Source organism: Sturnus vulgaris, chromosome 20 (assembly GCF_052056855.1).
Source record: "Sturnus vulgaris isolate bStuVul1 chromosome 20, bStuVul1.hap1, whole genome shotgun sequence".
Classification (NCBI taxonomy): domain Eukaryota; kingdom Metazoa; phylum Chordata; class Aves; order Passeriformes; family Sturnidae; genus Sturnus; species Sturnus vulgaris.
The window spans coordinates 8,294,822-8,312,472 of NC_142262.1; the positions used below are offsets into that span (position 1 = coordinate 8,294,822).

The following is a 17,651-nucleotide window of genomic DNA, read 5'->3' on the forward strand; positions in this document are numbered from 1 at the left end:
CTAAATTCCCCAGCAGTTCATTCACCACTGCTTGGGATAATTTTTGTGCTGATTCTCTGCCCCTCTGCACACATACAGCCCATGAAATGGCTCAGTGTGTGTAATTTTCCTCAGCAAGGTTTTTTTTTTTTTTTTAATTTGTTTACACCAAGCCAAAAAACCACCTCCACTCCTGTTTCCTTTCACAGCTTTTTTTTTTTTTCTTTCACTATTGTGTTCATCTTTGCACAGCAGTGCTGTTACAGAAGGCTGATCTCAAATGCCACCTTGCTCATTGTGAATCTCTCTGTGCTGGCTCTCAGGGGTTTTGCCCCTTTTTTGACTAAACCTGCATTCCAAAAATGAAAATGTGATGAAGGGTGATTGACTATGGACACCTCAGTTCCTAGATTGGTACCTAATTTGTTGCTTCTTCCCCAGCTCTTCACCCACGCCTGGGCTTTTCCAGGGACAAAGTCAGAATTGATCCCAGCACCAAGTCTAGCAGAATTCAAGAAAATTTTGGGCAATGAGACATGGAATACACAGGGTCTGAAGGGTTCTTTTCTATTTTCTTCAGTGATTGGTTTCAAAAAGAAAAACCTCACTTGCAGATTTTGTAATTAAAATGGAAAACAGTTACTATGTTGTCTAGTAGGATGCTCTTAGGAGCAATTTATGCAGAATTTTCAAAAAGCCTTGAATCACTATTTAAAAAAAAAAACAAAAAAATACAACAAACTACTAAAAGAAACATTCATTTATTTGCAAGATATATGAAACATGTTTTAATATATGTATGAAAATATCAATGAAATGTACAAAACCCCAACACAAATGCAATTTACAGAGGTCTGGCCATGTGAAGACAGCACTTATTTGCTCTCAAGGTGAACCTGCACCATCCACCCCAGAGAGAGGGGATTTCTCCCTCAGGTCTGGTGCACAGCATTTCATGAGTAATATCTCATGGGAGGGAAATGGGGTCTCCTGAGGGACAGGATTGTCTTGGCAAGCTGGGATCTTGTCAGAGCTCAGCTCTGGAGAGGAATTATCCTCTGTGCCTGGCTTAGCTCCAGCTATGCACTCAAAGACAAACTGACCCTAATCCCTCAAAAAAAATAAACAATTACATCAATAGAGAGAAACTCCAGTCTCAGCCTGTCCTCAGCAACCAGAGGCCACCCCATCAATCCTGCCCTGTGACAAAGCAATTCAGCATTCCTGTGTGGAAGATTGTTGACTTTTCACAGTGGCCCCAACACTGCAAAACCAAAACACCCCTGGAGGAGGCCAAGCCCTTCCTTGGCCCAGCTCCCCCCTGGAACCTGTTCCAGAAGCTGTTACTGAACCAAATTTAGCCTCTTCTTGCCTGATAGGAGTTTTGATAAATCCCTTTGATAAGAAGATCAGCCCCACCCGTGCCCAGGTGGGAATGCAGGCATTGGCTTTGCCCCCAGTTCTTTCACCTTGTGTTGTACAGTGTGGAGTCACTGGGATGGAGAAACCTCGTGCTGAGACACCACCAGCACATCACCAACATCTCTGCTGTCCCAGGAAGCCACAGGACACAAGTTCAGTCTCTTTGCTCATCAGCCACATCAAGACCCCCATCACTCACATGAGGAGCTGACAGAGGCAGTAAAATAAACTAAAATCTGGACTCGATTGTGCCTTTGTGGGACCAAACTAAAATCTGGACTCGATTGTGCCTTTGTGGGACCAAACTAAAATCTAGACTCGATTGTGCCTTTGTGGGACTGTTGTGACCTTGGAGCAGGTGAGCTCACATGGACCCAGCATTTCACCCTGCCACGTTTCTGAAGTTTCTTCAAAATCGATTTCCCTGCTGTAACTCTGGGGCAGTTTCAGCTGCCTGAGCTCCTGGGCAGAGCCCAGTTCCATGAGAGAACTGGAATCCTTTCCTGTGTGGATCCATTGCAAACTGAACAGACCCATGTGCTCTTCCTGAGCACTTAGCAAAGCTCAGAACCAGACCATCCCACCTTTCCAGAAAGGGTAATTTAGCAAAGAAACGAGAAATATTGCATCTAGCCCCAAAATGCTGCTTTTTCACACTGACCTGCACACACATGTCCAGGGTACCTGCATTTCACTATGTTTTCTGTGCATTAAAAAAAGAAAAAATTTTAAAAAAATTAAGAAATGTAGAAACATCCTTGGAAATGAGGGTTTTCGCTCCCCTGAACAAGGTAGGTGATAGTAACTTCAATTCAGGTGGTTAAAGCAGCTCTCAGAGCTGCCTGGAAGAGAATGGTTGGTTGATGCACACACAGTCCCAGCTGGCAGGAGTTTATTCGCCTCAGGAATAGTTGCTGTTTCTGACCAGTGTGTTCCGTCTGGAGCTGTAGGACATGTCTTCATACACCACATTGGGCTTTTTCTTCTGGAAACATTTCATCACCTGCAAAACACAGAAAACAGCCATTCAAAACAGAGCCTGGAAAGACCCCAAGCAAGGAGTAATTTTCCATCTTAGGAATCCATCAACATCATCTGCTGGAAGAGGAAACATACTTTTAAAATTCCTCTCACGACCCAGTGAGGTCTTAGAGGACCAAGTGGAAATCACCAGCTTATTTATTTAATTTTCTTTTATGAGTCCGATGCAATTTCACAAACAAGAGTTTGTGAAATACATCCTTCAAGAGTTGGATGTAACTGTAGCTTTGACATAAATAATAAATGACAATAATAATAAATAAGGCTCATTCTTAGACTGTTAGTGGTAACACAGGCCACCAGGTCCCACTGGGCTTTGACAGAATGATGTTACACTTCTGGTTTTTAGCAGGGATGAATCCACATTCGGAGGGATGAGACAGGAGCCTGTGAATCATACACTTAATTTTCAGTAACTTTATTGAGCAGAAGGATCTATCAGAGACAATTTCTGGGCACTTTCTGCAGTATATGTATAGAAATAATCCTAGTGAAGGAAAAAAATTTTTTTTTTTTCTCGAAAGGGGCTAATTTTTTTCTCCCAGCACTACTTTCGGACATCAGGCTATTTTATGAGTGTTTGTTGCCCTCGTGTCCCACTCCAAGAATTCTCTTACATCTCTTACAAGCTTGCTATGTACAGCTCCTGTCCCAATTCACAAAATAATTTTCCAAAAGCAAGCAGAGCAGAATAGTGAGGAGCTTTGTTCAGGGATACACACACAACACATGGCTGTGTCAACCACACAGCTCACTCGAGGTTTGTTATCAAAAGACAAACAATATCTCATTTACAAAGGGTTACAGAAATATAAGACACTGTGTTAGCTGCCAAGAGTTTACAGCTGGAAGATATTAAACAAGGGCAAATAGGAGAGCAAAAGGAAGCCATAATTCCTTAGGTTTATCAGATGTTTTCTTAACTCAGGCATTATTAAAAATAATACCAGTTTGCTCCACCTGGTGCAGTTCTGCTGTGGTGACAGTGTACTTACATCCACACGGTACAAGGTGCAGCACACCAGGGCACAGAACAGCAGAGCCACCACCACAATAAGGGCATACAAATCCCAGGAGCTCTTCTCACACACCTGCTCCCCTCCTGCATTTAAAATTACAGAAGTATTATTATAAATACGAAGAGGCAGAATTTAATTTTTATTCCGAAAAATATAATTTTGCAGGTTAAGCAAAAATTCAGATATTTACTGCTACAGAGCCACGTTTGTCATGCCATTAATATTTTCACTGTGCTCTTAATATTAATATTATTAATATTTCCTATGCTCTTCCAGAGGCTGGGGGTGGCTGTAGTTGGGTCAGCAAGGAGTGCCCTACAAAGGCAGTTTCCACACCAATGATAGTGATGCCTTGGGTTTTAGCTTTTATATTTTTCAGAATCTCTGCTGCTTGGTGTGTAAATCTGAAACTTCATATTAGGTGTTAGTGAGTTCTCTTCACAGGGTAGCTGGACAAAACAATTCCTTTCTAGCCAGAGAATCAAGGACACCCAGTACCCAAAAATCAGAAACAACAGCGAGGGAAAGGGGGCAAACCAGGGGGCTGAGACTTCATAGCCTGGGGCTGTGCTTGGATAACTGACCCCAATGTGTAGATGAACCAAAACTTGTAAAAGTGTAAAACTCGTGATTGGAATCCATCTGGGATTTAATTTGGGTGTAGCCACAGCCAGGCTCTTGCACTACCCAAAGTGAATCCTTTCAATAAATTCCTATTTTATTTCTTTTGCTCTGTCTAGTCTCTGTTCCAGGTCAGCCTTTCCAGGCAACAATAGGACCACACATTCCTAATGGGAGCAGAAAATGTTTTCCTGCATTTTTGCTGCAACCTGAGAGCTCTGAATTATCCAAGAGCCAGGCTGCTGAGAGGTACAGACAGGAGCAGGAGGATGCTGGGGTATGAAATGTACTGAGCAGAATAATGCTGGTGGAAAGGGTTTCAACTCTCTAAACCCTCAATTAATTCATATATGAATAACACACTAATTAATAATCACACCACTGCCTTGTCAGGCTGCTGTCATTTCCCCCACCTCACTTTACTGAGTTGTTGCCCCACTTGTGGGTGGTGGCACAGAACAGGTCCACAGTTGCCTTTGCAGACTGCAGGAAAATCCTTTGTGACTCTTAGGGCCTTTGTAAACCTTGTTTTACAAAGGCCTCAGCAAAGCTCAATGCACAGGGTTAAATTGCACCAGTAAGACCAAAATCAAGCACTCTCTTACTGGTTCTGACTTCAGCTTAGCAAATGGGTACAGCACCATCCTGCAGAAAAATAAAAACCTCATCTTTGGAGCTCAGAAAAATCAAACCCGCTCTTTGCAGCCCACGCTCACAGAGTGCTCAGCGTCTAACAAGGTTATGTGAGAACATCTCTGCTGCAGTCTGTGGTGTCTGTAGTGCTTGAAGCAAATGCCCCAGGGTTTGCTTTGTGCTCCCCAGTGTGATTTATTTTTAAACACAAGACTTGCTAGAGGGAATGGTTTCTAAAAGTCGTCTATGTCACGCTAAGGTCAAAGAATTGGTCCTGAAAGTACTTATTCATATCCTAAAATGGACAGATTACACACAGTGAAGTGTTTGTTACCTTGTTTTGACCTTTGTTTCTTTTTCTAACCTGCAGGACTATGGCAAGGTCTGAATTCCCCTCTGGTTGTACAAGGCAGGTGGAAACACAAAGTCTGTTTTCTGTGTCTGAGCTCAACAGGGCACAAAGGAGCCGGAGCCAACTCTCCAAACTTTCCTAGCTTTGCCTGTCCTAAGGTTCCAAAAGCTTTCTGTCCAGAGCACAACAACAGATATTTATGATTAAACAAGCAGAAGGGCTGTACCTTTAACCAGCACCATGGTGCCACTCCCTGAGAGCAGAGGGGAAGAAGCATTCACCTCCTCAGCACAGATGTAGTTATCACTGTCCTCTTCTTGTAGGTTGTGCAGAGTTATCACGGTCCTATTTCCTTCCCTTGTATACTCCCAGCGATTCCCAAAGGTAGGAGAAACCTGTGACACGTTCAGATTTGACACAGACAGAACTCTGCCAGGCTGTACGTGAGCCCTGAGCAAGTAGAACTTCCCAGCTTCAGGTGAGCTCTTCAACACACAGGTGATGCTGACAGACTGGCCTCGCCCAGGGTTGGCATAGAGCGGTGACTGCTTCAGAGGGCTGTTGGATTTAGCTAAAAACAGAGAGAGATCAGTGGTCATCACTGTTAACACAGTGCATTTTAACTGGGGAGCAAGGGCACGGAACAGACAGAAAGAACAGACCATAGAAATGTAGATAAAATGAACTTTTAACATGCTTTACATAGGCTTTGAGAAGAAGGATATATTATAGTACACCCTGGCGTATCTTCCTGCCTCAGGATCTGAAAGTTGGACTGACCAACAGGTTTAGCTCTTTGTAAAGGATCTGCATCTACCTAAAAATTATAAATACTGACCTCCTCTAAGGGAACACAGCCTGATCAACACATCTTGGAGCCATGCATCATTGCCTGCTTTCTCAAGTGAGATGAAGCCATAGAGAGATCTGGGGACTATTGGTCTGGATCAAACCACACAGTGTATGTCCCATTAATGTTGAAAGTGGTCTATGAGAATGGAGTGGTTATTAATGCTTCACTGTCCAGCCAGGGAGATATTCCACTGAGTGCCTCTGAGGACAGCACCTGTTCCTTTTAACATGATCATTAAAGTGGACAAGGCAGTGAGGACAGAATTTAATATGTTTGTAAAGGGAAGGTTGTAACCATTTCAGAGAAGATTATCAGAATCAGACAGAGATATAAAGCAATTAAATAAAATAATTTGGAGAGACAATTACACAATAAACAAGATGTGATTCATTTGAGAAAACAGACAAGAAGTTTGAAAGGAGAAGCCTAAGGGAGGAGATGATAATCCTTCATGGATATAAATTACTATTGCTGATCAGCAATCAGTTAGATTTCACATGCCCTGGGGACAGAAAAGGAAGAAAACCCTGTAAGCTTTGGGAAAGATGTTTTAGGTTAGAAGGTCTCATTGAAAGGACAGGTACATGGAGGAATAAACTGCCAAAGAATAGTGTGGACTCAACTCTCTCCTAATGAAGAAAAAAAAAAAAGATAGAAAAATCGTTCCTGCAATCAGAAATTCCTGCTAAAAGAAGCACTTCTGCCCATTCAGCATCTCCTCACTAACAAGAGAAAGATCCCTTTACCCACTCACGCCCAGCTTGCAGACTCTGCCTAACACCATCTTCGCAATTGTTACCAATTTGTCACTTAAGATGAATTAGTAAAAACAAAAGAGATTTGCAAAAACAGCTGCAACCGAAAAAAATACAAAAAACAACATCTTTGCTCTGCTAGTTGTTTTAAAAGGTTTGACAGGTTGTTTTGGAAAGAGCTGTTTCCAAAGTGCTGCAGCAACCTATGACTCCTGTGAAAATCTATAGATGTGATTAATGAGTCACAAATTAATCTTCTGGGATTGTTTGGGGGTTTTTTGCTACCATACTATCTCATGTGTTTTCTTCCTTGTCTCAGGAAGTAAACCCACACATTCCTTCAAATCTGTACTTGACCTGAGCAGACAGGAAGAAGCTCTGTTAGACTCGCCCTCACATTGTGTCTTCTTCCAACCTTTGATTTAAAATTTAGATTTGTATTTACTAGTTTGTGAGATAAAAGGTGGAATTGCAATACCTTTGACCAGTACCATGGTTCTCTTCCCACACAGTTCTTTGGGATAGTCATTGATTTTAACAATCTCAGAGCATACGTAGATTTCTGAATCAGATTGCTGTAACCTGTGCAGGGTTATCCTGAGATTGTCCCCTTCCTTTGACCACTGGATGCGATTATCAACGCCAAAATCACTTTTTTGAGATTTCTCCTTGGGAAGATATATCACATTGAGATTCTGTCTGATAGCTCTCAAGTGCATCCCCACTTGATTTTGTGAACCACTCATTGGGCAAGTTATGCTGGCGGACTCTCCTTCCCAAGCACTGATAACGTCTGTTGACTGTTCATTTCCTCCACCTAAAAATAAGAAATGCAATTGAAATTGGAATATTAGAGTTTCTCTTGGCCTGTTCATACCAAAGTGGGTTTCAAAGCCAACTCCTCCACCAACAGAACCACTCTGTAAGGCTGGACCTCATTCTCCCTGTGCTGGCCATGTCATTTCTTGCCTGCCCTGGCTCCTGTAGTGCCTTTCATGCCCATTGACCTGAGCAACTCAGCACCTTCCCAAGCTTTCAAGGCCTTGGCAAAAAAGTGGCTGCTGTCACTCACACAGAAAATTTAATTCTCTCTCTGGATTGCCAGGATGATCCTATTGGTTCTCAAAACACAAACTTCACTAAAATTACCCTGATAATTGGTTTCAGATCTAAAATGGGAATTTAAAAGTAAGAAAAAGAAAAAGTAAGTAAGAAAATGGAAGGAAACACACTTGTCTTTGTAAAGTGGCATGTAATAAAATCAGGCAACTGGATAGTACAGATTCTCAGATTCAACAGAGAAAGAGGGCTGCAGAAGGTGCAAGTCTAATCTATTTTAAGAAACAAAGGCATACAAATGTATAATGAGACCCCTGGAGTTCTCCAATGCCAAAGAAACTGAACGGGGAGCTCTTGTACAATGAATAGTGAGGAACAGAGAGATCAAATGGGAAACACCTGAAAGAAGCTTCATCAGAAACAAGAGAAGAAAAATTAAATAGTTGCATGTCTAAGACAAACATAATTTAGAAAAAGCTGAAAAAAAGGAAAGAAAATATTGAAATATAAGAGCATCGATGTTGTACGTACCGTCCTGTGCAGGGAAGCACGGCAGAAGCAGAAGGAAGAGGGATGCATTTGGGAGACACAACATCCACAGCATTTCAAAACTCTTTTTATCTGCTCCCTCAATCTGACCAATGAGTTAAAGTCCTGAGGAAAGAGTCCTAAGCCCCAGTCTGGGCTGTTGCCTGCCAGCTACTTGAGCCGTCTACTGAGAGAAGCCAGCAGAGCTTTGTTTTTGCCTTTGTATCACAATGATTGCAATAGAGGGGGAAGAGCCACTTCTCTGGGAGGGGCCCCTTGGGTTTCTTCACACTTAAACCACCCCTGGTTTCCTGCTGCTGAGCAACCCCCAGCCCCCAAGGCAGCAGTAGAAAGTTGCCTATGGGGAGCACCTACCTCCCCTCTGAAGACAGCTGAGAAAAGGGAGGCTCAAATTTGCTCTTCACAGTGCCAAAGTCAGGCAGTTGTCTCCCAGTTGTGCCCTCCCTGGAAATGCAGGAGGTTGGCATAATCAGTTCAGTTTGTCAAGACTCCCACGGGCTTAGATTGGTGGCTGCTGATGCAAAACTCTCGGCTTTGTAAGGAGAAAGGAGATGAGAGATGTTCCATTACTTCAGGAAAACCCTCAGTTATTGCACAAGCCCTGCACACAAACCAGCAGATTTGATCTGCATCTTGGCAATGATTAAATGTGAATAATTCCCAAGCAGGAGGAGCTGGAGCATCTTCAGCAAACACCAGCTTCCCCCCAGGGCAGACCTGACCCACAAATCAGCCCAGCTGACATCACCAGCAGGAGAAAGAGGATTTGACAGGAAATCTGTAGAACCCTAACAAAGTCTTTTGATCTTGTTGCTAAAAGGATCTATTTGAGAAAACATCATTACCTGAAACTTTCAGGTTTCTCTCTCTCCCTTAACTTCATTGCAAAGCCAAGACAAGAAAGAATTACAATCTTTACCAAGACAATAAAGCCTTTTCCACCACAGTAAAGCACTCTCAAAATGAGAATTAAACTTGCAACACAGAAAGCCAATTATATTCACCATGTCTACTTAACAAATAGAGCAACAATTTCTAAGGGAAGGGATTGGTTCTAAGACAGGAGGACTTAAAGAAGTCATTGTGAGCACCTGACACATTGTGCCCAAGGAAGCCTTCATGCCCCTTCCCTGCCCTTCTCACAGTGCCTGTGCAGCCTTTCCAAATCCCAGTTTATTCAGCTCATCTTCCAGAAGCCTGACCAGGAGATAAGAAAGTAATTTGGATGGCAGATGAAAAGTAGGATATTGGTTCCACCCTTCTTTAATGTAACTAGAAGTAATCAGTGCCTAATTGCCTACAATTGCATGTGGAGTGAAGGTCAGCAGGGTCACGTCACAGAACATTAGACACCAGGCAAGTCCGTGCTGATGTGTGGTACACTGCAGGAGGGAAAACATGGAAAAAAAAAAACATACTCCCAAAAACTTCCCAGGAGCCTGCTTGGAAGCCCCTGTCAGTCACCCTGTCCCCCCAGGTGCTGCAGCACTGATGGGAAGTGACTGGGTTGGAGATCTGCTCCCCAGTCTGGCACTACCTGGCCATGCAAGGGCTCCCAGGGTCTGTGGCAAGTTCAGGGTCAGGAAGCACAGGGTACAGACAAGGGCAAGATCTGCTGCTTTCTTCTCTCCTTTTTGGGGTGGGGTTTCTTGGCATGGCAAGGAGGCAAATCAAACTATCAAAGCAGATTTTAACTCTCAGTAAACGCAGCACAAGTTACGACAGGAAAGTGATCTGGAGAGTGCCTGACCCTCTCCTTCCCCTCTTCCCTTCAGCTCCATATCTCTTCACAGAGCCATAAGATTCCTTTGCCTTGTCTTGGCCTTTGCCTTTGAAACACAGATTTTTTTTTTTTTTATTGGCACCCTATGCAAACTGTCCCCCAGGCAGTCACAAGCAGCAGTCCCAGCCCTGGCCTGCCATGAACTCAAGCTGCATCGAAGAACAGCAATGTTTCCTCCCAGTCCACAGTTCATCCTCTCACCACACCACTCTCTTCCACCCTGGCTCTCACCACAGCCTTTTTAACATGGACTTCACAGGCAGCCTCTGCTCCAAACAAACCTGTGCCATTCACAACAACCGGGATTGCTGCAGAGTGCCAGGAACTAAAAGCAGCCCATGGGAGCAGACATCTCCCATGCCACCCACTGCACCCTTCCCTGCCATCTGAAACAACCTGTGACTCCTCCTGGAAAATCAACTTGCTGTCAGAGAAGGAAAACACGCCTGACAGGACAGTCTTCAGGTCAATCAGATCCTAAAGAAAGCAGCAGAAGCCCAGTGCATGATGTCATCTCCGAGCACACGGCGCCAGGTATCCTCTGACGTGCAGATAAGGGAGAAAACACCAGCGCCACTCCCCTGTCACAGCAGGCACCAGGGCTGTGACACTGACAGCACTTATGCAATCCCAGTCCAAGGATCCTCAGCACACAGCACCCGTATAGGAGACAACGGCCCTCACCCCATGAATCCACACCTCCCCTTTTTCTCTGGGCCAGCACCTGCTGCTCCTGGTCCTTCACTGCAAGGGGTCTCAAAGAGCAGCCAGAAACTGGGGAAAGGAAATGCACTGCACTGCCTGGCTGTGAGCTGAACCCCTGCATTTGCAGAACAAGGAGGGAGCCCTGTGCATGCACTGCTGCACTCCAGCTCCATCTCAGCCATCTCCTCAGGCAAACTGGAAGTGCCTGTGCTGCTGCTGCTGCCAGAGCTCTCTGCAGCTTTGGCTGCTCTGAGGTGCTCAGCAGGAAGCCCTGAACTCACTAGACAAGAATCCAAGAATTCCATGGAAACAGTAATGGTGACTTGCTAATTCCACATCTTGGCCAAATGGACCACCAAGAAGAGAAGAGTTGCCCAGCAATTCAATGTTCATTTTCTGAACCATTCATTGAGCAACTTGCTGGAGTCTCCTTCCCAAGCACTGTCAGATCTTGACTGTTCATTTCATCTACCTAAAAATAAGAAATGCAATTGAAATTGGAATATTAGAGTTTCTCTTGGCCTGTTCATACCAAAGTGGGTTTCAAAGCCAACTCCTCCACCAACAGAACCACTCTGTAAGGCTGGACCTCATTCTCCCTGTGCTGGCCATGTCATTTCTTGCCTGCCCTGGCTCCTGTAGTGCCTTTCATGCCCATTGACCTGAGCAACTCAGCACCTTCCCAAGCTTCCAAGGCCTTGGCAAAAAAGTGGCTGCTGTCACTCACACAGAAAATTTAATTCTCTCTCTGGCTTGCCAGGATGATCCTATTGGTTCTTAAAACACAAACTTCACTAGAATAATACATCTTCTCTTTTTTCTGGGTTTCTTTGTTGGTTTTTTTTTTTTAGGAAACCATGTCAGGGAACTGGATAATAGAGATTGTCTCGATGACGGCAGCAGAAGGTGTCAGTTCAGTCTATACTGAGAAACAAAGGTATAGAAATGTATAATGAGACCCTTGGCATTCTCCAATGACCCCAATATCCAAAGAAGCTGAACAAGAAGTACTTGTGCAATGAATAACAAGGAACAGAGGGATCAAATAACACTTGTTCCAAGTGTTTGAGCTCTCAAAACATCACCAGCAAGGGGATCAGTACAATCCAGATTTGACATTAAGCACCTGCACAACAGAGTTTGTTGGCAAGGTTCACTCTGCTACTGACTGGATGGTTAAGACACATTGAGGTAAAAACAAACAATAAATAAAATCCAGTCAAAGTAGAAATAAAGTAAAAATTCTGTATATGTCTGTGTGTTTAGCTGCATGTGACACAAGGACAGTGAGGGCAAGGATAAAAAGGAATATGACCTAAAACTTTAACACTGTAAGTTAACAGAAATTATAACTTCAATTTAACAATGTAACTTAAAAGCATTTAACCTAGCTTATAATATACAACTTAATAATTTAGCAGAGATGTAACTCTTAACCACACTTGTATTAAACTTTCTTTGAGGCCTAACTTGCTCAGATATCTCAGTGTCTAGGTTTGAAAGACAGGTGTCTGCTAAGGATGGCAGAAGCCTCACTTTGCAATGGAAAATGTAAACCCTCTCCCTCCAAATTATTATAATTTTGAAATTAAGGGGCTCACAGGCAAAGATACGGGAATAGGAATAATAGTTCTTTATTAGGAAAAAATTAAAATAGAAATACAGTATTACAAAGAAAAAACTCAAAACACTGACAGGGTCAGAATCCAAGCTGACACCCCATCAGTCAGTCAGAGTGTTGGTAGCAGTTTCATTAAATGGTGGCTGCATCCTCCTGCAGTGACAGATGTGGTTCTGCTGGAGCAGGGCTCCTGCACAAGGTGCAGTTTTCCTCCAAAGCTCCAGGGATGATGTGGAAGACTCTGGTTTTCCTCTGGGATCCAGTGGGAAAAGGCTGCTCTGCTGTTCCAAATCTCAGTTTGGAAATAGGTAGAATATGCTTGGCTCCTCCCCCTGGGTGGAGCATCTCCCATGGGATGATAGAATTTTATCAGCCATGCCCTGGGACTGCAAGGCCCATTAACAGGAAAGATCTCCTGGAGGGAGGATGGGCTGTGGGAAAGAACACTGTCCCAGCTGGGTTAACACCTGGCCCATTAACAGCAGATATCTCCCACAGAGAGCAGGATCACTGCCCCAGCTGGTTTTAACAGATGGTGATAGAATTCATACTTTTGGTCACATCCTGTATTGCAACCCAAGACCCTCAAACATGCCAAAGCAGTTGCATACAGACATAAAGGGGCAGTGCAAGGTACCTGTGAGAATTTCCCCTCAGAGGTGAGGAGATGCTCAATCTGGATGCACTTGTGACCCCACTGTTCCCTTGTGGACAATCAGCCCATGAGCCACAAACAGGAGAGATCCCAGCTCAGAGAGGGGTCACTGGTCCAGGAGAGCTCCAAGGCTCTAATTTTCCCCACTGTTTATAGGGTCACAAGAGAGGGACTTGAGTCACAACATTGTTCCATCCTCGTCCCATTTCAGACTGGCACAAGCTCTTTGGAATTGCGAGAACAGAAATGTTGTGCCATTCAGACCAGAAAAGTCAGTCCCAAGGCTGCCCCTAAAGAAGACAGGAACTCATTAGAATACCTAGCCTTGGAATACCTGGACTGTCAACCCTTCAGGAACATTTGACTGCACTCCACCACATGGAAATAGAAAATTTGCATCAAATCAGATGAGAACTGAGTTAAAAATGAGTGCAAAGTCCTGATTGGGGAAAAAAATGCATTCCAACCCATAAAAGCATTGGTATCCTTTGCCAAACAACAGCTAAATTTAAGTAGAGAGGTCCATCTATCTTGCTAAAATTTAATTCTTAAGATTAACTGGATCTTTTACATTAAGAACCTTTCCTATTTGATTTGACTGTAGCAAAGCTCAAGAGGGAAACAACATCCTACATCCTTTGGGATTTCTGGCTGGAAGTTTCAGCTACAGGTTCATGGGGAACTAAACCACGGAAAAATGATTCAGCAAACATTGACGTGGCTTCAGGGATCTGCTTTTCCACTTGTGCTGCCACTGATTTTTCCTCAACAGTCTGACACTAAATTCAACCCAATGCAAAAGCTGAGGGTTTATTCAAATCAAGTGGGAATGGGCAATGATTTAAAGACAACAAGAACCCAAAGGGATTCCTGAGAGGCTGGATTCATTGCACACTGTCTAAACTTGCCTGATTTGTCAGGAAGACTGATACCAGAGCTCTGTTCAGCCTGGGGGGAGGCCAAGGCCTCTGTGACCCAAAGCCATTCCTGAGGGAGCTCGACACAGCCTCCCACCAACCCCTGCACAGGAACAAACACACAGACATATCCTCAGCCTTGTTTCAGGAGGAAGCAGAGAGAAAATGCCTTCTGTGCTTATTTTTCATAACAAAGCCACTGCATGGGCAGTGTCACAGCAGCCATGGGAGGAGAATTCATTCCAGCTGTCAGCCCAGTGAAGATCATGAATCATGAACTGAATGGAATTGAGACCCAGGAGAAAAAAAAACCCTTTATGCTTTTTCCATTTCTAGGTGTGGGACTACAGGCAGCACACAATTTGTCAGACTATACCTTGGCCATGCCGCCACAGCCGCAAGCAGTAATACATGATGCCCCAACCTGTGCCAAAACCAACCAAAAATCCAACACCAAATGCAACAAAGATGCCCATCAACTTTCCATTGCTGTTCGTGTTGCTGCTGAGACATTCAGGATTACATGTAGAGTAGAAGAAAACAGAGCATCCAAGCGAAGCAAGCTGGAGTGCCAAGCCATGAACTGCCTCTCAAGCACCACACAAAGGAACCGGCCCCATCTGATAAAGAGAAGGAACAGGTGAATGAGGGAACAAAGAGCCTCTGGCTCATCATATCTTACAGAAGGTACCTGGCATAATGCTCACTTTAGCAACATGCAAAGCAAGTTCTTGTCACCTCATCACTACAGATACCTTTGAACATCAATCTGAAACAACCAACAAGCCTTGATGAAGTGTTCCAATAAGCAAATCCACTTTGATTGGTTTTTAAAAATCCTTTTGTCCATGACCTAAGAAAGATGACAGGGGTTTCTACCATGAAAGAAATTTGAAGATATAAATTCAAATCTTTAGTTGACAAATGTCCTCTTAGTCTGGAGGCAAAGTCTTATTTAGCACTTACAGACAAGGTCAATTCTTGGGAACTTGTTGCACACCCATCATGTGCCCCCTTCCCTCAGCATCCCTGTGCCTGTCACTAGATCATTACAGGAAACTGGGCCCGTGGACATCTCTGTGCAGGACTGGGCCTGTCCATTTGCCAAGGCAAAGTCTCTGAGCCTGGATGGCTGCAGCATGCGTGGATTCAAGTTATGAATGTACAGGACATCTCCCCACCCATGCAGAACTCTGTTCACATCAAACTGTCTGGAAAAAACCCTCTCAAAGCAAAAGGCAAACAAACAAGAAGAGATTAACCTAGAATTCCCTCACCAGTGGTGCCAGCAGGTGCTTTGTTGTGTCTTGGAGCGTAGAAGCAATTCAGGTCATGGTTCTGTTTCCCGATATCTGCCTCTGCTTCACAGTAATTAGTCTTCTCAGAACTGATGCCACCTCTTCCATTTTCTGAGAAAGATGAAAGTAAAAAGTTTTTATTATAAATATGAATCATGTAGAAGATTTTTCAGTGAAAGGCTAAAGATGTTCAAGAGGTTTGTACATTTAAAAAGTGGATCATGTTGCACCAGGTGTTTAAGATTCCTATGACGGCTATGAGTTGGAGATGCTGCATTCCCAAACAACCCAAATCAACCATTATCATTAGATTTCTTTCTCACCAAAGCTGATGAGTTGCTCTGGGAATCAAGAATGGAAAGGTTTGAAGACGGTAAGAAAGTTTTCACATGCAATTACAAATAACAAAACATCTGTAAAAAGCTTATCATTACCTTTATGCAATAAAAATCCATTCAAAATTTTGGCAGCTGCCTTTTACCCACAGGAACCAAAGAAGGGGAACAAGCAAACCCAGGAGCCGAGTAAATCTCCAAGACCCTGGAGTGCATCTCCTACCAACCCTGCACCCCACTGTGCCATTATAGAGCTTATTCTTCTTCCAAGGGAGTCTGGAAAACTCCCTCCTACCTTCACCTCTACATCCACCCCCTCCCCTCTCAAGGGATACAGGCATCCCTGTTTATAGACATTCCCAGATTTCACTGTGAAGGTTTCAGTGTCACCAAAGTCTTACACAGCAGGGACACCATGTCCATCTTTTGCAGTGGTGAGCATCAATACAGGAGAGAAATATTTTATGGTAGCCAGAAAAGAAATACAAGTGAAATTGTTAGGCTAAATACAGGCATACAGAGGGGAGAACTCTCTTTCTTTGTTTTCTTCTGACAGTAAGAAAATTACAAAGGATGCTCTAACCCTAACTGGAGAGGTGATACAAGCTGCTCTCAGAGAACCAACTACAGACAGAAACGTCCCTGCCTCGGATGGAGCTCAACTAAGTCACACCCTACAACCTGAGCCACCATGAGGAAGTGCTGCCCTCGTGGAGCCACTTGCTCCATGTACTGACAGGCGTTTGAATCCCTGATTTTGGCAGTCTAGTGAGCATCTTGGGTGTTTGAATTGGACAGAAGAGCAGCACAGAGCAGCTCTTGAGGCTGGACCGGGCTCTGGGCGTGTTCTGGCTGAAGCAGGAGGGACTCACACATTGCAACATAGCACAGAATTTCACCATGGGAAATGCTGTTACCAAAAAAATCTAAATAAAAATGTATATTTCTAAACCAGAGTAACACGTGGCTATCTCAATCTCACTTAGTTTTAAGCAGTGTTTGACCTGAAATAACTCAATTTCCTTCTGAGAATTACTTTATGACTTTTTTTCACAGAAGCTCATTCATTCCAGTTTATTCACTCATAAGCCTTGCTATCTGCCCAAATAGAGAACAGTTCCATTTCCTACCCAGAAATATATTTTCATCAATAACCAGGCTCCCAGCACAACATACCTCCAGAACTTGGGATGCCACACGATTCTCCTGATCCCTCAGGTTTCCGCAAGATGAGCTTATAATGTCCTTCATGATCGGAATTTCGTTCGTCAAAGCAAATAGCAATGTGTGTTTTATTGAACATTAAATGTATTACTTCTGAAGATGCGTTGTTTTGTGTTTTAGTGTATTTAAGCTTTCCAAAATTGTTTGCCCCAGAGTCATATGAGAAGTTCTTGCAGTTCATACAGCAGTAGATTTCCTGAGGTGTATAATAGTTTTCTGTCCCTACAGCAGAGCCAACATTGAACAGCGCAACATCTAAATCAGAAAACAGAGAAAAAAACATTTTCTACCGATTTCCTACCCAGAGGTTGAGCGTCAGAGAACAGGATGGGTTTTGGTGGAAAAGCTCAGTCAAGGCCTCAGAAACATTGTCTGCCAATGGGCAAGTTCTATACAGTATTAGGGCCAGTTCCCAAGATAATTTGTGGGGTAGAAATATGACAGATTTCCCCCACTGTTTCCACTGTCTTTTTAAGTGGGAAGCTGGCAGTTGAAAGACATTTCTCTTGCTGAGCTCATCTCTTCTTGTCCTCTTTCCTTCCCAAACTCCTTGCCACAATCCCACCAGGGGTCCCTCCAACACGCTGCCACGTCCCAACTCCACTCCAGTTCAGGGCTCAGCTGCCCATTGCCCGCTCTGGGTGCAGTGTCCCAGGTGTCCCCCTCAGACTCTGCTGGGAAAGTCAGTCCTTTGGGAGAGGACTCACCTCATCTGACATCAGACAGACCCAAGCAGTCACCCCTCCCGAAGGAGGTGATTGTCACAGGTCAAACACATCGACCTTCACCTCCTTCATTTCTCTTCTCACCTTTGAGGTTTGGTGGGCTTG

At 43.9% G+C, this 17,651-nt stretch overlaps 2 protein-coding genes across 4 annotated transcripts in view; both read right to left on the minus strand.

Moving 5' to 3' along the window:
- Positions 1-721: 721 nt before the first annotated feature.
- Positions 722-14,475, minus strand: CD7 (CD7 molecule). 3 transcript variants are annotated; one of them, XM_088176336.1, is made up of 6 exons: positions 14,341-14,475; positions 8,638-8,815; positions 7,154-7,492; positions 5,294-5,638; positions 3,438-3,544; positions 722-2,404 (listed from the first exon to the last, which is right to left on the minus strand). In XM_088176336.1, the coding sequence occupies exons 3-6, from the start codon at positions 7,419-7,421 to the stop codon at positions 2,303-2,305; spliced, it is 822 nt and encodes a 273-aa protein (XP_088032462.1). In that variant the 5' UTR covers positions 7,422-7,492; positions 8,638-8,815; positions 14,341-14,475; the 3' UTR covers positions 722-2,302. The 3 variants fall into 3 exon arrangements, with proteins under 3 accessions (XP_088032462.1, XP_014740550.2, XP_088032463.1); XM_014885064.2 differs by lacking the exons at positions 8,638-8,815; positions 14,341-14,475 and adding an exon at positions 8,266-8,487; XM_088176337.1 differs by lacking the exons at positions 7,154-7,492; positions 8,638-8,815; positions 14,341-14,475 and adding an exon at positions 8,266-8,481.
- The window catches only part of LOC106858400 (uncharacterized), a 39,729-nt gene continuing 35,909 nt past the window's right edge, over positions 13,832-17,651 (minus strand). Inside the window, exon 5 of the mRNA XM_088176343.1 lies at positions 13,832-14,584. Within this exon, the coding sequence (XP_088032469.1) occupies positions 14,484-14,584 (101 nt within the window). The 3' untranslated portion in view covers positions 13,832-14,483. The remainder of the gene's footprint in view (positions 14,585-17,651) is intronic.

Bases quoted from the DNA above. Each gene is read 5' to 3' on its own strand.
- CD7 (XM_014885064.2), bottom strand. From the start codon at position 8,338: ATGCTGTGGATGTTGTGTCTCCCAAATGCATCCCTCTTCCTTCTGCTT. The intron at 7,493-8,265 runs GTACGTACAACA...TCTTATTTTTAG, and splicing joins GTGCTTCCCTGCACAGGACG to GTGGAGGAAATGAACAGTCA. The intron at 3,545-5,293 runs GTACAGCCCTTC...TTTTAAATGCAG, and splicing joins CACCATGGTGCTGGTTAAAG to GAGGGGAGCAGGTGTGTGAG.